Here is a 25267-nt window from a genome sequence, read left to right as displayed (position 1 = left end):
TAATCCCATAGACTTATAACATGGTCAGTTGAATTTTTTAAAATTTCCTTTATGTTTACAAGGATAGAATATCCGCAAGTTAAGACTCACTGGACTAACACCTAGTGTTCAAAAGAAACTCACCAACTCCTCACTCTATCAACTTGTTAATTTCTTTTTTTTTTTTTTAAGTTAATGTTTCTGTTAATTCTTAAGCCTTTAGCAATCCCATGACATATCCCTTCAACCTAATGACCATTGATGTAATTTTATCTCCATGTGAGTCCCAAAGGAAGAGGACTACTCTGACAGTTTTGTATCTGCTCTCTTGGAGACGATGCTCAGTCTGTACACATTTAATCCAGCTGAGCAGAAAGAATTAAAGCGTCCTCACAGATCCAGAAATATCCTGTAACTGTGTCCAGGAAGATAATCCTGTTAGAAACTACTGAATCAGACCCAAACAGAATTTATAACAGCACCGAATAGTTCCTGGGTTTTATCTCCTCAATCTGTTTCACAAAAATGGACAAGTGTGTGTGAACTGCTTCCATGTTCCTCACTTCTTTTCTTTTCCTCTTATTGCATCAGGTCATCACTTCCCTTTATAGTCTGAGGTTTTCTTACACTCTCATCCTTTTCTGTGAGCCTTTGAACTTGCTAAGACAGGAGATTAAAGAGCAGACACTCCCACCTGTTCATTAAAAATAAATGTTAGAGCTCAATTTTTTCTGCTCAGATCTGGACTGCTTCTCTTTGTGAGTCAAAATTTGAAGGAAGTTATTTAATTTATTGGCTCAAACCCCACTGAAATTTGTTGCGCAGATCCATTTGGAAACCAACATTAATTTAGGGAATATGCTCCTTGTATTTGCAGGAAGTGGCAGCCCACTCACTGGTTTAAAAGATGTTAAGATCACAAGTTCACCTGACTGACAGGTCTGGCACCCTGTAGCTGTTAGCGAAGAGGCTCAAAGCCTGCCTCTTCAACTCAGCATTTCCAATATGGAACCATTGTCCAAAGGCTTAATTTCTCTGTTCAGGATCAGATGGGTGATATCACAGAGACTATATTTATGAGACCAGTGGTTCTCAAAGACGTACAACACAGCGTTGTACTGTTATCATTACTCCGTTGATGAACGAAAACTTGAATTGGGTTTAAACACTGATTGAATAAATGTTGTTAAGGAATTTTGCTTGGTTGCTATTTTTTTATATATATTTTTTAATCTTTGGTACCCCGTATAGTGCCCTCGCGTATCCCAAGGTGTACACATACCCCCATTGGAGAAACACAGAAATGAGACGCGCAAGATCTGGGCGAGAGAACGCGTGAGGCTCTTGTGCTTTTTAACATCTGTTGGTTTCCATTCCCAAACTGCAGGGGGCGGTGTAACACAAACGTACGTCTACCAGAGTACTAAACAAGAGTCAAAGAAGTTTGGCTTTGTTTACAGCACATTTACATATCTGTCCTGGAGACTTTTCCAGGTTCTTTAACCGATTCCTCTTCTCTGCTGAGAGTGGCTGCAATTTCACACTATGAATTATTTACTACTTGGTTACCATGGTGATCTCCGTGTGAAGATTTATAGAACTGCCTGTAGTTCTGCACTTCAACCACTTCAAAATTTTTGAGTGTATGCAGCGCGGAACTTTTCCGCGTGAAAAAGACCCCGCGAGGGGGTGAAGGTAGGGCATCTAAGGGATAAAATAAAGTCATTTGTTTTAAAGCTGGACACACTTCATCTGGTCCGTTGATTAATAAACTACTGGTTATACACTTTTTTACTAACATGTACGTTCATTTTTAAAATTATTATCTCAGAATTCCAGAACACCTGCTTCTGCACCGCATACAGACATTTTTTTTTTTTTTTCCCGGGTGATACGTGATTGGTTGATACTATTCAGACAACAAACAGAAACCAGAACACTTCTCTGCAACACAGAGTTATAGAGGTATAAAACTAAAAAAAAGAAACTGATTTTCTTGTGGTTAAAGGCTCTTACATTTCTGGAAATAACAATATTATGATGAAGATTAGTAAAAGGTCAAAAGTCAAGCATTGTCACATTTGACAGGTCTTCAAATGTTTGTTGAACTGGGCTCTACACAAGGGGACAAGGAAGGTCTAACAATAGACTATAAAAAGAATGGACGTCATCTTGCTCAACCTGAAGTGAGGTCGCCACGGAAACTGCTCCCCCTGGTGGCTGGCTGCAGCGTAGGTCTAAAAATCCATCCAATCATTCATTACTTATCAGAGAAATGAGGCTTAAAGTCACGTTTAAGGATGATTGACAGCTGCTCTTCTTGTGTTGTTTTCCTTTTTGGGGATAGTAAAATATGTCAGGGGGTAGAGAAAAGAAGAGATTAGATGCTCAAAAGAAGAAATAATTATTATTTTTGTCACCCAGCTCCACTCGTATTCTCTTTGAGTCCCTCATAGCCTCGACTGTGCAGACTCAAGCTGCACCACTGCTGCCAATGACGGCACCTGTGATGGGGGTATTTTGGCTTCAAAACCGTACAATGGTAAATGGCTGAGCTACAATGCCCACTCTATATACAGTCTATAGGTCTGACCCTGATCTCAGTGTCCTGAAACACCTGCTTTTGCTCTCCATATAGACTATTTTTCCTGCTGACACCTGATTGGTCAATCCTACTGAGACTACAAACAGAAATAGTTGAGGGAACAAAACTTGACCCAAACAAAGGTTTTGGTGGCTCTACAACACTGTTGAATACATAAATCTTCCTTTTTCAGTTTGACATTTCTTATTCTAGTACTGTGCCTCTCCTTTTTGTTCTTTTTCTGTTCCTTTGTTGATCCCTAAGTGAGTCAAAGAGTTCATGACTCCTGGAAAAATTTCCAAAAGCTGCTCTGAAATTCAAAAACCCTGAAGGATCCCAGCTCAGAAATGTTTCCTCACACTCCCAGACATCCATCCCCCCCTAAAACACACAAATACTCCAGAAGCAGAAGGAGAGGAACAGAGGAAGAGGAGGAGAGGAAGTAAAAACCAAATTAAATTAAGCTTAAAGACTAGTTGTCCTGGGAGGATGCTGCAGAGAGGAAATGCAGAGTCTCTGGGGAGGAACTAACCTTTCCATCTGAGAGGAGCAGATTAAGCCGGATTAGTGCATCACCCCTCCACAAACACACACTCCTCAGGACCTGATGTGAAACCTAATTAAATCTGGACCACTGCATGAAATGGGTTTAGGAAGTTCCCGTAATGAATTCCTACGCTCTCCATTAGCTTTGACATTCACACAAGAGTCAGTCCCATGCCACAAAAGGCGGAGAGGAGCAGCTTTTTATAGACTGAGGTGGAGTCGCAGCGAACAAAGGAGATGCAGGAGTTGATCCGAGGAAGGTGGAGGAGGTGTCAGGTGAGTCCTCTGTCAGAGCGAGCGGCAGAAACTGAAGATCGAGTGCTTGTGAAGGCAGAAAAAGAAGCTGGCATGGATCAAGTTTTTCCTCCGTCTCACACAAACTTATCTGGGTCAAGAAGCAGAGCTGGAGTCGTGTGTTTCCTCCAGAGTCTCTCTGGAAGCTGAACTGAAGGAAGGAGGGAAAGATGTGGCTGCAGGCTTCCATTTATCATCAATGTTTACTCAGTGTCTTTCCTGCAGAGTCAGTTTACACATCGTCCCCGGCGGTCTGAGCGGCAAAAATAGACTCATCTGTAACCGCTGGAAGTGACACAGGTTTAATTTACTGTAATGGAGCTGCTGTCCTATCCTGGAGAGGCAGGTTTGTGACATTTCTGTCAAGTCTAAATCACTTCAAGGTAAAAAATATTTTGGAGCTGCTTCAGTAGATTGCCTCAGAAGTTTGCAGAAAACTGCTTCAAAGATGGATACTTTCGAGTACATCCACAGTCAGATGTTACATGGGTAAGTCGGGTCCGAGTTTACCATATTTAGTCCAGTTTATCAAAAGGCTTGTTTTTCTTCACCTATCATAAACATTTTATTCATCCTCCGCATGCATAACACAGAGGAAGAGAAAAAAAGCCTCTGTGGTGTTTCTGCAGCCCACCCACTGGAGAAAAAGCTTATTTGAGGTGGTTTGACTTTGCTCCTGTGGTGATGCAACCACAGGATCTGATGTGCATTAGCATAACATGTGAGAATAAATATGTTAATATGCCAATAAACTCCTACCCCAACACATGTAAAAAAAAAATATATGGATATGAAAGTAAAGCATCAATATTTTATGTGAAGGAATAAGGTTTTTATCAATTTGATGTTCAGTGTCACTACCTAATAACTCCAACAAGTGAGATGATAATTACATAAATCCTGCATTTTGTCTTTGAAGAGGCATTTTTCAATCTTTGGTTAATGAAATATTGTGATGAATTGTCACTAGAGATAAAACAGTTCACAAAATCCACGGTTCGGTTCTTATCACGTTTTTTTTGTTTGGTGTACATTGTTGTTCTTGTAACACCCCAGATTACCGTATACACTAATAATCCACTATTAACAGATTAATTTTAATCAGTTATGTCATTTTTAGTCATGAAAAACCTGAAAGAATGAGGCTTTTTCCCATTTCAAGCATCATTAAAGCTGAGTGAAGCACTGCTAGTTTCAACATGCCAACTCCTCAGTAAGGAAAGTCCTAGAAGTCACTAAAAGCCACTAAAAAACGCTGCTTTCTAATTTGCATAACAGTCTATTTGCATGTAAGCAGGTACAACACAGCATCATAAATATGTTCAGAACTACAAATTAACTTTCTTTTGTCCATTCTTGTATTTTTATGTCTAAATACCAACCCTTCTCCTTTATCTGGGCTGGGGACCAGCAGAAGTGACCATAATGAGACTCACACTTGCCTGATTCATCTGGATGCAGTTGTCTGCTTGGAGCAACAGGAGGAGACTGCTGTGAGTGAAAAGGACTGTCTGTCTGTGTTTTGGATAGGGGAGGGATCAAAACACGCTTTAACATCAGATTCTCCAAACTCAATAAAAGTCGCAAGAATTCTCGTCTTTAAAAAAAACTCATCAGAGGGGTCTGAAAAGTCATTAAATGTAGCGACAAAGTCTCTAAGCTGGTAACACTAAGTCGCGGTTTATCCTCCACTTTCTTACAGCCGTCCTCAGAGCTCACACTGAATCTAAAAAGCTCCCAGACAGCAGAAAGACTCAACGCCACAGGTACACCCTCTAACTCTGTCTTCTCCGCTCGTTATGTAAACAACACATCCTTCACTTTGCGTTGCACATGGGTATGATTGGAGCTACATACTCGCTCCAAACTGAGTAGTAAAAAGAAAAAAAAAGAAAAACATGAATTGAACGGAGCACATGTCCCGAACCAAGTGAGGAAAACCGAAGAGTACAATTCTTTTTTTCATAAACCTTTCCATCCCTAATTGTCACACAATTCGTTTGCAATATATTGGTTATCGCAGTATATTATCATCGTCAGCCAATCATTGCATTCTGAATCATGAGTTTCCAAGGGATTCCTCGCCCTAATAGCTATTCAAATTACTTCTTGAAAACTACATTTTACAATCTCAAAAGCTACCTTCTCAAGGACACAGTTTAGGTCTGATCAGATTTGGTGTTTTTCTGCCTCTGCATCTCAGACAACATGCCAATGACCAATCAGCCCAGTGTATAATGCATTATGACATTACTTAACAGTGCTTTACGATTGGAAAATCAAGCCCAACAGCTGATAACACAAACAGGACACTCACCCAAGAGATAAGGGTACAAGTCGGGTGAAGAACTTGTGTCTTCCATGAATAGTAATTAACTTTTCTTTTTAGATAATTATTTCTGGGTGCCTGGACCAAGAAATACCAACACATAAGAAATGAGAAGTGAGTTGTAATTGTGAATATTTTAAGACTGACTTCCACATGTTTAAGATGAAACACCGTCTTCAAGGAAACTCACCAGCTGCAGCCAGATGTTGGTGGTCAGCACCTGATTCTTCTCATCCTGTAAAAAGAAAAAACAACAGAAACGGTCAGACCCTGGTGTGTTTGTGGATCAACTGAAGGTCCTCTGCAGCCGTGGTTAATAGTCTGTCCACTCCTCGCTGTTTCCTTCATCCCTTTAAATTAATTTTAAACATGGCGGCGAGCCAGCGGAGAGGGGGGTGAATATAAGTAACGTCAGTTTGATGAATGTCCGGCCTGCTAATAGATTCTCAGGTAGTGGAGCGTACAGAAGGAATTACAAGAAGGAGGTTTGTAAGCAGGTTGCTCTCCGGCAGGATGAGGCGTAATAATCCCGCACTTATCCTGAAATAAGAGCTCAGCTTATTGAAATGGAAACCAAAATAGGGAGGGTGTATTACATATTTAGATCTCCTTTTCCAGGGGATGTATAAAGGAGGATCTCAGAAAGAGTCTGCAGAGACACCAGACTTCACTGGAAAATGAGGTCGTTTTACATCACTATGAACAGGAGATGCTGGTCGACTACATTAATTATTAAGATCACTGTTTGTTTGTTTTTGTGCTTTGGTGTTATAAGGTGTTAGTTTAATTAGTTACAACTGCTTAATTCTGTGTGTTTAGAGAGTGATGTAACATTTTTGAAGGTTAAAAATTCTTCTTTCTCTTTGACAAAAAAAACTCTGTAATAATGTCAGACATCATCGTGTCCACCTTACTCAGCTATACTTGGGTATATTTAGCCCCATTTTTACCAAGCGGTTCAGTTTGGTTTGTCTCGGTGTGACAAGCATTTTGTGGCGTTTCCTGAAACCAGGACAGCTCTCCAAGTTACCAACCCGACTGTCCCACTTTTTGGTCCATTTCTGTTGCCAGACAAACCAATCTTTCCCAAGAAGGTGGAGCTAGAAACACTGGAGTCTGTTGACTGGCCGAAAGAGTTGCCATCTCCCGTGCAACAGCGGTAATAAAGAACACATAACCCTACCATTTGTAATTCTTCAGTCGACTTTGTGAGAATATAGGTGTCTTCCGTCATCTAGCTTACACGCTGCCTTCCAAGAAGGGCACAATTGGCTGTAGAAACCATAGACTGTGTAAAACATGGATGTTGCTTCCATGACATCACCCATCTTTCAAGATACCGTGAAATGAAGCCAATCCGTGGACGCAGCCACATTTGTTATGACGCCCACTGTGAGTTTCCTCTGGAACAGCTACAAGGTGTCTGCCAGTCACGTGACCTGAGCAGTGTCTCTGATTGGACAATCAGACAATCCTAATAACTTCCAAACCACGGTGCCAGAAAAAAATTCACTCACTATCAACACACAGTGTGTGTTGATAGTGAAATCAGTGTTTTAGACCCAAGATGTTTTTTGAACCAGGCCGTGAATATACTTTTTAATGCCTTGAAAGTCTGTTTTTATGGCTGGGTGTCTACATGACTTCTGGTCTTTCTGAAGCCAGCCTCAAGTGAATTCTGGATGAACAGCAACATTTAGCACTTCCTTACAGGCTTCATTTATACTATCGGGATGTTGACCCTTGGTAGAAACGCAAACAGGGTCAGGAACGACCCGTACTACACTGTACTGATCCATCCCGGCCCGCTTGGTGGAAACGGGGCTTCTGATAGTCAGATCCCTTGTACCCCTTGTATCCCTTGGCCTATTCTTTGGCTTACTTTTTTACAGGGACTGCAGGTGAATTATGTTAAAATACAGCTGATAAATGCTGCCATTCATCGTACAGCTACAGTATTACAAGAAAGAACAGAGAGAAGACATCAAGGGAAACAGAATGTGCTATGGTTCCAAAATGTTAGTAGAAGTACAATGCTGTCCAGCTGACCAATCAAAGGGCTTGTAGTCTGCCTGTGCTTTACACAAAGGCCGTGTCCTCATGTAGCCGGATATTTGGGATATTTCTGATAGGCTGGCATGGGTTCTATGTTTGGAAAACACTGCCCAATATGGGTTTGGCATGCCTTGAGCCGCAATTATCGGCGGATTTGCCCGCTATGTGTTGACGAAAGTATTACTAAAAACGAACGAGGGGGGGTATTTCTTTACGAAAATACCCAGCTACGTGTGGACATGGCATTAGTTGCATTTGAAGGAGGTGCACATCAGGCTACATGTAATGGAAAAAGAGTTATGTGGACCGACAGCGTTGATCTGACACAAAAGTATATACTAGGCTTTAGTCATTCAGATGTCAAAATATGTAAAAAATATGTAAAAACATGGTCCAGTTTATAAATAAATAAATATAACCCATGTCCGGTATTTCAAATTTTCTATGACAAAGACAGAACAATAACAAGCTATGGAGTCTAAAAGTCCAGGTTGTGTGCCCTTTTTTTTATCGGTTAGGAAAGCTTAAATAAGACAGGAAATGTCATTGGTAGAGAGTTGGGGAAGACATGCAGCAAATAGCTGTGGCCAGGAGTCAAACCTGCGTGTGCCAGACACTGTTAGCACATGCATAAGTGGTACTGCTTTTTCTATACAGGGCGCTAAAGTAAACACATATTTTAAATTCCTCACAGCGCTGCTCATTTTAAGTTCAAAGCCGCTGTAAGACTTGAAAAAAATGTCAACAGATTTTAGAATACCTTTACATTCACAGAACCTGGGAGTATGCAGGCATAAAAATGTCATCCAGACTTCATGAAGGCAGCAAAGAAAGCGACTCCTATCAGAGAGGACAGATGTGCTGAGCTGCCATTTATTAAGGTGGAATGAAAATCAGAGCCATTAAACCTTGGATCCTGTCTATCCCTCTCGTTTTTTTAGATTAATGATGTAATTTTTGTAGCAGTGCTCTCTTTTGGCCATGATATTAATGAGTTACCTGCTGCTGACATCAGATGTCCTTCATCGTGCTAAAATGATGCCATTATTTTTTGTCCAGCAGATTAATTGAAGTTCTGCAGGTAACTTCATCAAAGTCATGGTGTGTTTGTAAAGCTTATCATCCTCAGCTGCAGAAACCACGGTTCAGGCCTAATCAACCTCACTGCAGAGACACAGCCTGGACCGGACTAGACTGGACCTGCTGCAGAGACAAACCTACTCATCTGGATGAAAAAGTCAGAAGCAATGAGGCAAACCAGCAGCTGCTGTGAGACTGAGCTGGACAGCCAAAGTGACACCAGATAATAACTGTCAGCACACGCGGCTCCCAGGCTCCTGACAGGCTGCTGTTAGAGACAGAGGGATGATCTGAGAGTTTAAAGTCACCATGACAGGGAAAAACACCAGGGATGCATGATGAGGAAGTTTTGAACCAATAATGATGACAGATAATAACCTGCTACACATTTTCTCAACTTTTTGTGTTGTTTGTGTACATTTAAGGTTTGGTTTATACTTCTGCGTTGACTACGCTAGCTTGGCCAACTACATCTCCCTGCAATATTCCACTAAAACATCTGTGTGCAGTGCGGTCTCTTTGACAGTCTAATTGCCTATACCTGGTCCCTTCTTTTTTTCTGCCTGCTTTTCACAGAAAGCACTATGGTAAAATAAACTGCGGTTTTGGTGTATATCCTTAGTTAACAGTTAGGCTAATGACTTCTGCCAGCTACAAAGTTTTGCTGTGTCAAAGTGAAGCAGAGACCTCCAGCAGCAAGAAATTGAATAGATGGAGAAGTGCTGAAAATTGCAGTTCCTTAAGCGACCACTAGAGGCTGGCTCAAGAAGTAGTGTAAACCACACACACACATATTCAGAAATGCTGTAAAACCAGCTTGATGCAAAATGGCTCCAGCCTGAATTGCTTATTTCTCTAATAGCAGACGTTACATTATTTTCCTATAAATCCTATAAGAGCCCAAAAGCGGGTCTTTGTCTGAAGATAATTTTTTAAGTGCTTTTATTTTGAAGGGCAGTTATCAGTTTGATCAATATGTAGCTAATTGGGTAGAGATATTTTCCTCCCTATTGTGGCATCATGTTGGTTGTTTTGGTTTATCATGAACTTTTTTTTCTATCTTAGGTTCAAACTGCACATTTTATTACATAAAAGAGGAAGTTTTTTTCTTAATATATGGTTGTGACTTGCCATTAAAGGGAGATGATGGGTCTAGAAGCCAGAGAAGTTGAGGTACACTTGTTTATTAGACTTCAAGATAGGGAGTTTGCAAGAATCAGAAGAATGTCTAACCTGGTTTACAGGTGAGAAAACTTGTGACTGAAGTTTCAGAATGCTATAATCATGTTTTGTTCAAGGACAACACCAAAACTGAACCTGTTGACATACAACAGGCATAAACACCCTTTCAGGTGGCTCTACAGAGACTAATAGAACGTCTGTTTTGACAAAATGCAGGATTGCAAAACAAATTCAAAACCTTAAAGTCACTGAATAACAAACAGATTAGAGCAGTACAACACACAATGTGGTAAAATGACTGGTTTTTTTTCTTTTTAAATGAGACTGGTTGGCTTTGACAATGGTAGATGTGTCTTTTTGGGAGTTGGATCAGGGCCTTGGGCTCTCTGCGGGCTGGGTCTGGGTGGACCTAGACTTTCTGTGCCTAAATCTTTGATAACTTGATTTCCCAATGCCCTGATGCTAAACTATTGTAGAAGAAGAACAACAAAAAGAAGAAGAAGAAGAAGAAGAAGAACAAAAAGGAGAAGAAGAACAAAAAGAAGAAGAAGAAGAAGACACAGAGTCCATTGAGCCCAAGAGTTAAGGCTAGAAAAAGAAGAAGAGGAAGTAGAAGAAGAAGAAGAATTACAAGAAGAAGAAGAAGAAGAAGAACATAGGGGGTCCATTGAACCCAAGATTTAATGCCAGCTTGAATCCAAAACCTTAATTCAAAGACTTCGATTTTAAACAAAATTAGTGAGTTGAGGGGTCTGCAGAATAAAAATCCCCGATCAAGACAGAGCAGCTTCTTTTATTTCTGAGTACAGCAGGCGCTAGGCATCTCTTTCTCTGTACAACATGTTGGTTGGCCGTTCTTTCCTCCCACCAATTTTTATTTGGGCAACAGGAGCTATTCTCTCTGGGTTCACAACTGAAAGGTTTTTTTTGGTTCCCTTTTGAAGTTTATATTAGAGTCTCATTTGGGGGTCAGGAAAAGAAGAAATATAAACCTGTGGATGTGAATATGTTGGTGCAGGCTCTTTTTGGGGGTTTTCGAGGCCTGGGTGCCCTTGTGCTTTTTTTCAGCCATGGCATACTTCTCAAACAGTCAACCGAGGCAACTGACTCTTCAAGAATGCGAGGGCCAGATATTTCTAGGTTTCTGTTTACCAGAAGACTGAAGAAGAAGACAGCTGGCTGCTATACTTAAGCTACTTCACATACTTGAACTGTCCCAGTATTCACTTCTTTAACAAAAAAAATCACCACACAATGAATCAGCTGTTTTTGGTTTGAAAAAAAACCCAAACAAACCTGATATTTCTTTCTGGCAAGAATGTCTTTCTCTGTTAATTTATTAAGTGTCTGACAACATAACAGAAATAATCCCTTCAATCTGGGGCTGTCAGTGGGATAAAATAATAAAAACTTTTCAGAAGCAGTTCCAAACTTCCTCTCAGGGAGTCATCCCCAAATATGCCCTAACTTTAAAAGTACAAGCCTAACCCTGTAATCTGCTGCTTCAGAGATTAACTTCAACATACATCCTGATGTAAAATGCTTGTATAACATTGTGCTCGCTATCTGCTGTGCTGGGACGTCCCTGCGCACTCTTGATGTTTTAATATGTAGGAACTAATTTGGGTTTAGCGTTAAATTAAGTCTGCAGGAAACTCCCCTGAGATAAAGCCTTCACTGCATTCATAAGCCTCCTTTACCACAGCCTGCAGCGAGCAGACTGACTTATATAAGTCTGTCTGCTTTTAATAACCTGTAGGAGGAAGTGAATCTGTGCGTATAATTCATCTGAGATCAGAAAATAAAACACTGACAACAAAATGACAGAATATGAGGCCAGCTGGGGTGACAGAGGAGGGTAAAAGCTGCTTCTGAAATAAATATGAGTCTGTTATTATCTGATATTAATAAGACATGCCAGAGTGGAAATGAAACAGGATTCTACGCAGTGATGAAGGAACAAAATACAGAGTGATACAAATTAAACAGAATATAAACATAACGAGAAGAGATATCAGCTGAAGGGATATATACAATTTATTACAAGAAGAAAGAGAGATATTAAAGAGGAAACACGCAAATGAACTGAAGCCTGACCGCAAACTGATACTGAAGATTTGGTGATGAAAAATGATCAAACAGCATGAAAAACATCCTTTAAATGGATCACTTTTCAGAACTGCAACAGCTGTAAACTTCTACGAAAAGACGCACAACAAGAGTAAATTTCTCTACAGATAAACGCATAAAGACTTTGTCTTGACCTTCATCTTGTTACATTGGGACCATGTTTCAAATTTTATCCTATGTTACAAAACTCAGGTCTGCTGGTCACAACCATAGATTGTAAAGAAAATCGTCATCTTGTTCAACTTGAAGTAAGGTCGCCACAAAAACTGCTCCTCCTGGTGGCTGGCCGCAGTATAGGTCAAATAATCCGTCTCCCCAGTCATTCCAGATGGGTTGTCAAACTTTAAACATTAAATTCACCTCGTAGAAATGATTTGTTGTGGTGATTTGAAGATATTATTTGGCTGCCTTGTATCCAGGTCTTCTATTTTCCTGAAAAGTTTCGTTTTCATTAGTTATTAGAGGTAAAAAACAAGGCTTTACGTCACGTTTAACGATGATTGACAGCTGCTGTACTTCTGTTTTTTTTGGGGGGGGATTGTGAAATTTGTCTGGAGGGAGGGCCAAGATAAGATTAGACTCCCGAAAGAAAAAAAAAAAAATGTCATTTTTGTCACCTGGCTCTACTCAGATTCTCTCATAGCCTCTACTGCACAGACTCTGGCCGCACAATGGCTGCCAACAGCGGCACCTGTGACGGGGGTATTTTGGATTCAAAACTGTACAATGGTAATGCTGAAGCCACGCTGTCCACTCTATATAAACGTTAAACTCAAGGCTTGTGGAGACCAAGCCTTTATTTGCCTTTTTGACTTTATTTTTAATCCATTTCAGTGGCATGTCCCTCGTCTTCTGTCACAACAAAACACTTAAGTGCTGTATTGCTAACATCACTACAAAGTCTCCAGGTTCAAAACATAGGCAACATATGATGCCCGGAACAGAAATACCTTTTGTTTAACGATTTTGTTTATAAGTTAGGCTGGAAAAGGTAAGATATCCGATCCCCTGAATAAATCCTAAAAACTGACTCACATGTGACATATAATGTGCATTTTTTGGGAGAATACCGCTCCAAATATAGTCTGTCAACCTCATCATTGTCTTTCAACTTTTTCACTTAGTCTGGTTGTAAAAAAACAAACTGAAAATCAGAAATGTTGAAGAACAGCAGAGTTGGCACCCAAAAAAGTGTAAAAAAAGAAACTGAATCTGGAGAAAAGCATATTGTCCTACCCCTATAATAAAACCGGAAAAAACAAAACAAAACATGGCAGCTGTGGGAACATCAACCAGGGAATCTGAGTAGAACAAATGTGGGGCTGCTGCAGTACGACTCAACCATGGCTCGTCTAAAACAATCCGCTGCTTTTCCAAATCCACCACAGCCGAGAAACTGAAGAATTTCCACAAGTGGATGTAAAAAGTGACATCAAACGCAAAGGAAGTGAACAGAAAGAAAACAGACTAGCACACAAGTAAACAGTAAGCCGCAAAGGCAATGTTGATTTCACTCAGAATTTAAAGGAGCTGGAGCAGAGTCATTTTGTTGCATGTGTAGGTGTGCACTAATGTACATTAAGCACGATTGGATGGATATTTATTCTGTAATAAATATTAAAGTAAGGCCTGCCCACTAAACACCCAGGTGAAGGTACCAAACGTTTAGAAGTCAAGAGGAAACGAGGCGGTGAATGTTTGGTGTGTAAAGCTGAACTCTGCTCTGAGTTCAGGCTGACTCACTGTTTATTGATCAAACTCTGTGAGCCCACACAAAATATACTGTTTTTTTTTTTGGTGCTGTGGGACACTGAGAGAATCTTTAATTACCACATTAACTTATCAGTGTACTTACTGTTGTTTAGATAAGTGTGTTTGTTTGATACTGTATCTTTTATTCTATGTTTGAGGATTTTAAAGACACACAGAAAAATACAAACAAGAACCTGAGCAATGTAACAAGTCCTGAATGCCCTCCAGAAGTCAGGCACAGTGGGCACAGAGCCTCTTTAGAAACTTGGTGATGCGTTCAATGTCATCTTACAGAATCTGACCTCCTATTTGAGGCTGCAGATAGAAAACACAGTGCAGACTCATCAGGTGTTTACAGGTGAGATATCCAGCTGATTTACAGCTTCAAGCTGAAATCTTCTGCAGTTTGATCTCTAAAACCACCTGCTGGGTCAAACAGAGTCTCAATATGTGTGTGTGTTTCTGCGTGTGTGTGGAGCAATCCTGCAGTGAATCTGTGCCATGCTGAGACTCAAGTGCAGCATTGTGTTCAGAAACCAAACAAGAGACTCACAAAGAGGATGAAAAGTGGTGCAGCCCGACGTCTCTGAAAATCTGTGTGCGAGTGTGTGTGTGTGCAAGTGTGTGTGTGCGTCACATGCTGAGATAGTGGAGATGAAAAAGGTCTCCTGCTGTCAGTCCCTTTCAGGAGGCAGACTGCTTGTTTGTGAAAAAGGATGTTTGATGTGTGCGAGCTATGAATGAATAAGTTTTGTTCATTTAGCCGTGTTTGTGTGTGTGTTTTATTCTCTGTGCGTGCATTTTTACTTGTAGTACACCGACTGCCTCCACATTCTGAAAGTTCATCACTGAAGTCAGCAGTGAGTGTTGATCCTTCAGGGGCTGATTAGATTATTGATCATCTCTCTATATGAGCAGTTTGTTCTTCTTCTTCATGGAAAACTTCACTTTAATGAGCACACGCAAACACTTCACATCTCTCAGGCATGGTTTGTGTTTTTCTGAGTGTGTACGTGTTCGTACCACGTCCATGATCTGCAGCAGGCTGAAGCTGAAGTGAACTGTCAGGCTGTGAGAGTCGTTGCTGACCGGTCGCTCTAAGGGGTTGTAGTTCCTCATCAGCTCCTTGTAGAGGCGCCGCTGATACTCTCCCTGCAGAGAGCCTGGAGACAGAAACAACAGCACTTCAGCACTTTTCAATATTCAGAAATTTGAAGCCCTGAAGGCAATTTAGACGAATAAAACCAAGTGACCACTTCATAAAAGTGTCACATTGTTTAAATACCTATATTCAAGCTTTGTGGTCAGGCTGCAACGACAAATTGGTATATTTGATAAAAATGTGCTGCACCATTTCTGTATCGGTTTGTCTTCAGTTTATTTGTCTTCTTCCTTTTTGTTGGATTACTTGGCGGTTGGCAACTAGCTGAAGGTACACTACTGCCACCTACTGGACTGGAGTGTAGATTACCTGGGCTGTGGGGCTGTATGCGTCACATGTAAACAGATCAGCGTGGCGGAGGAGAAGCCGAGCCGGCAGGTGAGGGAAACAAGTAAACACGTGAATAATGGCAGAGCTAGAGAGTCCGTTGATCCAAAAAATTTCAGAGTTCGGGAGTATTTCAGGCTAAGTAAAAGCACACAGCGTGTTAACTGCAACATTTGCAAAAATGACCTCGCATGGCGTGGCAGTACGACTGCAATGATCCAGCACTTAAATGGTATGTCATGGTATGTCTTTTAGGACTCGGTTTGGCTTTTTATAGAATTGTCGCCCCATTTGAAAACCACAAGGAGTTCATTAAACCAACGTTAGCATTAGCTTTAGCTGCTAAAGATAGTGGTAGGGCAGAGGGGGTGAACTGTTTGACCTGCAGGTGAAAAGATTGAGGACACATTTTTATTAATTTGCCTTTTTGGCCCACTAAATTCTTCATCTGATGACATAAAAATGTATTTTCTGTTATTTTGCCCATTTTCCAGCGACAATACATTCACGTCATTTTTTGTACTTTATAAGGTGAGCACCTGGCCTGCTTAAATTATGTTTATATATGCTGTTTCTTTGTATATATCATTAAGCAAACAACAGTCATTAAATAGTATAACACTGCTAGGAATGGGTACCAAATTGGGCACTTTTATAGGTACCAGCCAAATTCTGTCAAAAGTACCAGGAACCAATTCACGTAAAATCAAGTATGTTTAGGTACCTAAATGCAATTTTCCATGCTGGAAATGAACACAGCATCACAAGGCTGTGTATTGAAGAATAAATATGTTAAATTGAAAAAAAAAAAAATATATATATATATATATATATATATATATATATATATATATATATATATATATATATATATATATATATATGTATGTATGTATAAATAAAAATGATTATTAAACATATTGATATTTTTCATTACATAAACATACAAAAGTACCAAAAATTGGTACCCTGGAGTACCAATGTGAAAGGTACTCATCCCTTTTACTATTATGCATTCTCATCCCTTTTTTTCAGAACAATCCATTCATCCCAAATATAGTCGTTAGAGTAATCGATTACTTAAACAATCCTTAGTTGCAGCCCTACTTTGTGGAAATATTTTTTTTTCAATTAGGGCTTACTTTAAAAAAATAAAGGTACTCTGAGTGACAAAAGAATTATTTTTGAACTGTAAAATGTCTGTTTGTTGGAGTCTTAGCCGTAGAGATATCAACACAGCTGACTCAAAGTCAGAGGTTTGACTTTAATTCTAAGAAAATAAAAACAGCGTCACACGTTCAGCTGGTTTAAAACTTTGTATTCAGCGCTGTGTTCTCAGACGACATTTTAAAACCCGCTCCTCCGGCAGACACTCACAAAATAATCCTCAGAAAGCTGATCAGACTGCAGATGTCTGCAGAAAGATGTATCCTCAGGCTGTGACACTTAAGAATAAAAGCAGCTCCAAGCATTCAGCATTCTGCACACCTGAGAGGAGCTTCAAGTAAACATGTGATTACATCTCTTTTGTGTCGTCTGCAGAGAAACTGAACTCCGTAAACAACATTGCGACCTTTTTTTTCAGGAGGGAGATAGGACCTTGGTAAAGTCTCTCCTGGTTGCCTCGCAACAGCTCACAGCTCTATAAGAGTCTGTATATCTGATAAACTGACCTATCAGGGGCTTGTTTACTCAGTTTGGAAGTTTTATTTCAGTGGTAGATAAAAGAGATGCAGAAAAAGTGACTTCCTGTTTTATAAATGTTCCAAAGTTAATAAATGTACATTAATACCTTAAAATATTTATGATATTAACTCTGAGTGCAGAGTTAACCAGTCATAAAAGATTAAAACCTCTTACTGTTCTGAAAATTTGGCCTAAATCTGAGTTTCTTTCAGTAATAACATTTTACTCAGCCTTGTAACCATCTGAAATTTCTTGTTAAGCTCAATTATCTAAACCACTGATTTGGAAAAAGCAGCAAAAGATCTCAACCAAGTAATCTTTCTCCAAACATTGATTAAAGCTGATTGCTGTGACACCTTTGGCTGGAATCTCTAGTGTTTCCTGGGATAAAGACACCTTTCCCCAAAAGCATCCATTTATAAGATGTAACTCTTTGGCACATTCCTTCACAGCACTGCTGATTCAGTGAAAACCCTCTGAGAAGATTGTCAATCGAAAAAAAAAGCCACATCCAAGGAAACCAGATTACACACAGGTTATTTTGAATTGACTGTCTTCAATAATTTTCTCTCTGCACTGCAAAAAATTGAAACCTTTACAAGTGTTTTTGTCTTTTTTTTTGGTATAAAATGTCTTTTTAGACTTAATATGAGCCACATTCACCTGACCAGTCTAGAAAAATGTCTTATTTGAAGTTATAAAAAGACAAAAATGAGGCATGAATTGCTTGAAACAAGTAAAACAACCACCAATAAACAAAGAGAAAAACTACTTGTATCAAGACATTATTCTGGTTTCTAGCAAATTTTCAAGCACATTTTTGTATTCCATTTTTTTTACTTGTTGCAAGCAATTCAGATCTAATTTTTGTCTTAAAATAACTTAAAACAGGACATTTCTCTGGACTGACCAGTTAAATGTGGCTCATATTCAGTATAATAAGACAATTTTTACTTAAAATTAGACAAAAACACTTGATAAGATTTCATTTTAATACAGTGTGCCTGTTGACACTGTGGTAAAAGTGTTTAAATGGAATGAAAGGCTTCAGCAATAGCTGAAGTGACAACAGAGACAACCTAACCACACACATCCTATCAAATCAATCCACAGAAAGTAGTCCCTAACATTCCCCCTGACTCTGTGGTCAAAACATTTGTGACTGTCTCGAGCATAGACTGTATAAAGAGTGGACTCAGAAAGAATCAGAGGAGACGAAAATAATATTTTTTTCTTTTACGAGTCTGATATCGTCCTGGTTCCCCTTCCCAAAATATTTTACAACCTACGAAAAAAATACACAAAAACGGCAGCTGCAAATCATTGTTAAATGTGACGTAAAGCCTCTTTTTTAACCTCTTATAACTAAAGAAAACAAAACTTCTCAGAGAAAAGAGGACTTGAATACAAGGCAAGCAAATGATATCTACAAATCACCACAACAATCGGATGTGAGAAATATTTCTACGATGTGTATTAACTTTTTAAAGTTTGACCACAGCCCATCTGGAATGACTGGGGGATGGATTTTTTGACTTATACTGCAGCCAGCCACCTGGGGGGACAGTTTTTGTGGCGACCTCACTTTGAGCCGAGCAAGGTGACGTCCATTTTTTTTTACAGTCTGTGGTCACCAGCTGGTCTTGGGGGTCGGGAAATGATGACCGTTAGGGTGCACAGATGTAAGAGTGACCTGAGAAACTACAGGCTCCTCCTTTTTGGTCGTTGAATTATGTTTTACAAGTTTTGCTCAGCTTGTTCTACAGTCCATTAATATTTATAATAAAGGGCTACACTGAGCAACTAGCATTATCCCAATGTACTTTTCTGTCCAGATGTTGAGCATGCAGGCCCCATGGGTCATGACGCGAAAGACCCAGGCCATTCCTTTTCTCTGATCAAAAGAGAAAACGGGCTCTGACTCTGTGCTGCGCTCTCAGACAGAAAATGCCAAAGTGTAAATTCACTTTTACAGACAAACTGCAGAAAAACATTCCATCTTTTCATCATTGTCAAAACCAGTGGTGGGAAGCTGAAATGTGTACTGTCTGCAAAGCTGGCATCTGTGTTTACCTCTCATTTTCTTTTTCTTTAATTCAAGCCACTATTTATATTTTTATATTAGCCCAAATAAAACAGGAATGGATTGCCTCTCTTTCTTGTTTACCAAAAATAACCCTGAAGAATACCTCCATTTCTTTTTTTAACCAAGGTTTTAAGATATTTTTGCACAAGTGAAATATTTTGAGGAATGGGCTACCTCTCGTTTCCTTACTGTTATGAAGCATGATTTATGATTTTCACTCAAACAGAAAAAGAATGTTGTAAATAAATGTACGGTCTTTGAGGCTACTATCTCTGGGTATTTTTGCAGTATCTCCAAGAGGCCAGGTTATGTGTCCTCTTTTTGGTTTTTTCAGAATATGGTCACTCTGCTGATAGAGAAAAGTGGAATGGCACCCTGTCCTGCAATCCGGGCAATAGACACGGAGCTTGAGAGAGAATCTTAAAACTGCTTTTCTTGACCAAGTCAACCCTAAGAGGTAGTGACAACAGCAACAATGTTCAAAACTGTGACATTTCACTTATTTCTGTTCAAAGGTGAGTTCGACATCAAAGCTCTGAGGAAAAGGACAGCTGGATGACAGAAAAGCGAACTAATAATATCATCACATCTTGTTTTACGTTACTTTTTGTGGAAATGTTCACTTAAATGTGAGTTACGACAAATAATCAGGTTTGAACTGGATCCTGAATGAAAATGCTGAGTTTGTTGTGAATCCACCCCACAAGGAGGCAGATCAGAAACAGCTTCTGTGTGAGTGTTGGAGGGAAGAACCAGAGGGGTTTTTTTCTGTTAAGATAAATCATCTTTGAATCAATATTTGTTTCATTTTATTCCCTTATTTATTTCACTCTTAGATGGATGAGCAGGTGAACTAAAGGTTGTGTGAAATTTTAACAAGATGACCCCTCTGCTACCTGTCGGGATATTGCTCACCCTGTTGGGATTCTGATCTGCATAACCATATTATATACATTACACTGAATACATTATCCCTTACATTGATGCTAGTAGGGGAAAAGAAGTTCATTTAATTTCAAAACTTGAAATGCTCTTCAGTAAAAAAAAAATATATATATATATATATATATATATATATATATATATATATATATATATATATATATATATATATATATATATATATATATATATATTGAAACAGTTTTTCATTCTCATCTGAGTGGATTTAATTTTTTAAGCCATTAACCTTCTTAATTTGTTTTTGAGTTCATTTTCTGGGGAATTGTATTTTGTAGTAGAGTAGAATATTTTGTGCATTATTCATTCCCTGCACACATCAATGTGATTAAGCCTGGAGCTGAATATTTATATCTTCAGAAAGTAACATTTCAGGTAGAAAGTTTGACCATTTAACAGTCTGATTTAGTTTTTTAGTCCTGTACATAAAGTTATACAATCACAGACCCTTTGTTTGTATCTTCTTAAGTCAAAAAACTCCAACATCAACAGAAATCAGCCTTATTTTAGTCAGTTTTAGCTTTACAATCTGTACTGTCAAAAGCATAAGGAGACAATAAAACTCGCTGAAAAGACTGATGACAATTGAACATAATGAGATGTATCTATGTGTGTGTGCGTATGTGTGTGTGCCTGTGTGAAGCCTACCATGTATGAGGCAGCAGAGCGTCAGGACGTGCAGGGTGAAGATCCGAGCGTCCATCCTCAGCAGCCGATCCTCTCCGAGACTAGAAACTGAGCCGAGTTCCTCCTGAACCGGCAGAAAAACGAGAGAGAGAGAGAGGGAACCCACACACACACACATACACATACACACACACACACACACACACACACACACACACACACACACACACACACACACACACACACACACAGAGGGAGAGCGGGAGTGAGCGAGGGAAGATCAATGGAGGGGAGCAGGGATGCTCCTCCTCTGAAAACATCTGAAGGAGAAGATTGGACAGCTGGAGACACTGAGGAGGAGGATTCTGCATGTGTGTGTGTGTGTGTGTGTGTGTGTGTGTGTGTGTGTGTGTGTGTGTGTGTGTGTGTGTGTGTGTGTGTGTGTGTGTGTGAGTGTGTGTGTGTGTGTGTGTGTGTGTGAGCTGATGATTTATTTGACATCTTTTTGGGGGATAAGGGGCTCAGAAACGATGTTGCAGCTGCTATTCAGACAATAACAATCTCATTATTTAAATTATTCAAATCCCAAACATAAGAACAAACAATAATATAAAGTTGCACTCAAAATTATTCAACCTCCCTGTGGCAAATGTTTTTAAGCAAAATGTACAAACTTTCAACTGTTTGTACATTTGAATAAAACAAGAACTATTTGATTAACTTGACACTGCTTATATTTGCAAGTGTTCTCTCAAACTTTAACCAAAAATTACAACTGAACTCTCAAAACCATTCAACTTACTTGAATGACTGTAAAAGACCAGCACCAGGACTTGCTGGCAGAGGGCGCTAAGGTTTCAGCTTTTACAGCACGGCACATACTGAACACTGAGGGTTTCCGACTTTAATTTGACACAGTTACTGACACCACATGTGTAAGACAAGTTGTTTCCAGTTTGCTCAAAGCTATATAAATAAAGTAAACCACAGAGTTTGGGGATTCCAGTCTGTGGAGTGATGGAACCAAACTGAAATTTTTTTGGGAGAATGAAGCACGTGTAGAGGGAGAAGACTGACAACAGCGAAGCATGGCGGTGTCTATTTGATACTCTGTGGCTGCCTTTGTTCCGGCACTGAAAACCTGCAACCAAATGGATTTAATCAAGTCTCAGGAAATCTTGTAAGTAAATGTCATTAAATCTGTGAGGAAGCTGAAGTTTGGGTGTTGCTGGACCTTCCAACCGGACAACGTTCCAAAGAAGACCTTAAAGTCTACCAAGGCTTGTTTTAAGGAGAAATCCTGAGGTATTCTGGAGCCAAACTTGAACCAAACAGGAAATCTGGATTGAGGTTTGAAGAGGGTGGATGCAGCTTGCAAATCCAAGGATGTTAGTGAACTCGGGGTCGTTTCTCACAAGGCAGGGGTTCTCAAACCTTTTTAGACCAAGAACCCCTTTCAGGTGGGACATTTTTCCAAGGAACCCCTATTATCATAACAGTGATGAGCATAATTTCATTCATTCATTCATTTTCTGAACCGCTTAACCTGTTCAGGGTCGCGGGTGGCTGGAGCCTATCCCAGCTGTCATTGGGCGAGAGGCAGGGTACACCCTGGACTGGTCGCAAGTCAATCACAATCACAAAACTGTTTAATTATGTATTTTGCAACACTGGAATTTAGAGGTGTCCCAGTCCGATATTGATATCGGATATCGGTCCGATATCAGCAAAAAAACAAGTATCGGTATCGTATCTGAATGCATCTAAAATCTCCGATATAAGCAGTTTCTGTTACCAATTGGTTAATAATAAATGGGTCAGTTTTTCCTTATACCTACTGTTTCTGACTACTGTTCTTTGTTTAAATAATATCACTTAATCAAGCCTTTTCTAACATGACAGACATACTACAAAACTAATAAAAGTATGCATGTTTAATGCTGATATCGTATCGGATAAATATCGGTATCGGCCAATACTCAATGCTGCAGTATCGGTATCATATCAGAAGTGAAAATGTAATATCAGGAAATCCTTGCTAGAATTAAGCTCAAGTGCACTTTTCCAGTAATTTATTTTGTAAACTCAACATTAAAACGACATTAAAACTCCAACTTGTGGCAGTGGTGTGCACAGAGGGGGGCCGAATTGTTGAAAATCTTGAGATGAAGTGCCCTCTCAGGAGCCAAAATGTATGCAAAAGTGCCCTCCTGGTTGACGAAACACTCTTAACCGCCCGTTTGGGTGGTAAAAATATGATACACTGCTCTCTTGGGCAACAAAATGCTTTTTTTTCTTTTTTTTCCACTCCTGCCCTTCAAAAGTCTGTGCACGCCACTACACCAAGGTTTTTTGGGGGGATTTTGAGGTTTCTTCTAGAGTCGCAAACTATAAACTGAAAGACTGTCACTGTCACATGAAAACTGATCTTATGGCAAAAACTAAACTGGGAAAGAGTACTGGAAAAATAGCTGATTTTATTAGTGCAGGGGATCCCAGTTTGTTCATATGTTTTTTCAATGAAACAACACACTTTAACAATTTTTTTTATTATTCTGCAGACCCCCAAGCTATGGTTCACGGACCTCTGAGGGGTCCTGAGACGCCACTTTGAGTAACACGGTCATAAGGAATGGGATGAGATTCCCGGGATTTCATGTTTGCAGCAGATCAAATCAGCAGAGAACTGGTTAAATCATTTTGAGACTGCTGTTGTTATTAACTTAGGAATTTCTATTGTCCAAATTTGAGAAACCACTTGCAGATATGAGCTGTGCCAAGCTATTTAAATTGTTCTTGTTTGATTGATTCAGTGCAAAATAATTACATTTTTTAAATCCTGCCAAATAAAGGAATGGAAAAGCACAAACCAAAACATTTGGTTTAATATTGTTTCAGCAGAAACTGCAAAAGCGAATTAATGTGTCGTGGACTGCAGCTTTACGCACGTGTTTCTGTGCAGTTTAATCTCCCTAACAGAGATACGACTCCTACTTTAACTCCCCTCTGTCTGCTTCACTTGAGGTATATTCTCCTCTTTGGCTTCACTGCCTCGCTGTCGCCAATTAGACGTGTTGAAATACACTTATTTCTCACTATTTCAACAAAATATTTGAAGGAGGAGGCAACTGACGGGAAACATGCTGCGACTCTGACATAAAAATAACCTAGTGTGGAATAAAGAAAGAAGGATAAAACTTCTTGCATCAATGTGATGGATTCTTGTCTGATGTGTTGAAAGTTTGTTTTCATTTCACACAAAAAAAGTGAAAGACAGCGAACAGATTCTTCTGAGGAGGGAAAACAAACGCTGATATTTCTAGCTGTGCTGTGCAAAAGAAACCTGAACTTTATAACACTGCTCCCTCTTCTTTTAATGCTCATACTGTCGACTGAATATGTTGATATTTCTTCAGAGGTAAAAGTAAAGTCTCAACCTTGCCTTTTATAATATTAACGTCAAATACAATGGAAAACACTGTTTTCAGCATGCTTATCCTCAACATAAAAGGAACAAATAAACATCCTCTGGTACATGATTTTAATGTTGCATATTATTAACAAAGGCATGAAGCACAGACCAAGTTGCTAGCAGTCATACTTTACCCTAACTATGAAAAATCAAGGATATTAACTCTAAACTCCTGAGTGCAAAGTAAGGCGGACATAAAAGATTAAAGGTTCTGACCCATCTACAAAACTGTCCTAAATTTGAGCTTCTCTGAGTAATAACTACATTTTGCTCAACGTGTGCTCGTCAGAAATCTCCAGTTTTCCTCAATTATCCAAACCACTGATTCAGAAAAACAAGCAACAGTACTCACCCTAATGATCTTTGACAATCATCCATTGAGAATAAGGCATTAGGAGCCGGGGTTGCTACTCAAAATTTAAATAAAGCATTTTAATGTTTAGCATGTTAGCTTGAATATTCTCCTCTTGCTTAAAATCAATACCAATTTTTAACATTTTCACAAATCAGATGAAAATTTTGGGTTAGCATTTTAATTGTAGCATGTTATCTAGAAAATGTTGAAATTTTTCTTATCCTTATCATGTTAGCTTAAATTTTCTCTTTCTGGTTAAAATTATTAGCTTTGTAATAGTTAGCATATAGCAGATTATTATCCCGGAAATTCTTTGCAAGAGCTACTCTGTACAATAATATCACTTTAATTTTCTGCATGTTGGCCTGGATGCTTAAAATAAGTAGCGATCTTTGGCATATCAGCTGTTAGCATACATCATAATATATAGCATTTTAATTTTAAAACTTATTTAACCGGAAACAATTCATTTTCATCAACAACTGCTCCTCTTCTACTGCCCCCCTATCCCAAGGTGTCCCTCAGGGTTCGGTGCTCGGTACCCTCCTCTTTATCCTTTACCTCCTTCCCCTTGGTCAGATTATCCAACGTTATGGTCTCCGCTTTCATTGTTATGCCGACGACATTCAACTCTACATATCCACCGAATCAATAAACCTCT

The 25267-nt window shown here is 39.4% G+C and overlaps 1 protein-coding gene across 2 annotated transcripts in view; it reads right to left on the bottom strand.

Moving 5' to 3' along the window:
• LOC141797112 (neuronal acetylcholine receptor subunit alpha-7) overlaps positions 1-25267 on the bottom strand; it is a 48841-nt gene that overhangs the window by 21910 nt on the left and 1664 nt on the right. Inside the window, exons 2-4 of one of the 2 annotated variants that reach the window (XM_074678540.1) lie at positions 20801-20903; positions 14955-15094; positions 5923-5967 (exon numbers count right to left, since the gene is read on the bottom strand). In XM_074678540.1, the coding sequence (XP_074534641.1) occupies positions 5923-5967; positions 14955-15094; positions 20801-20855 (240 nt within the window). In that variant the 5' untranslated portion in view covers positions 20856-20903. Of the gene's footprint in view, positions 1-5922; positions 5968-14954; positions 15095-20800; positions 20962-25267 lie in introns of those variants that run through there. The other variant, XM_074678539.1, reaches the window with a different exon arrangement.

This window comes from Halichoeres trimaculatus, unplaced genomic scaffold, assembly GCF_033239565.1.
Source record: "Halichoeres trimaculatus isolate MK-OKI-2021-1 unplaced genomic scaffold, fHalTri1.1 fHalTri1_scaffold_10, whole genome shotgun sequence".
Lineage (NCBI taxonomy): Eukaryota > Metazoa > Chordata > Actinopteri > Labriformes > Labridae > Halichoeres > Halichoeres trimaculatus.
The sequence above is the reverse complement of the archived record's forward strand: the minus strand, read 5'-3'. Positions and strand labels throughout refer to the sequence as shown.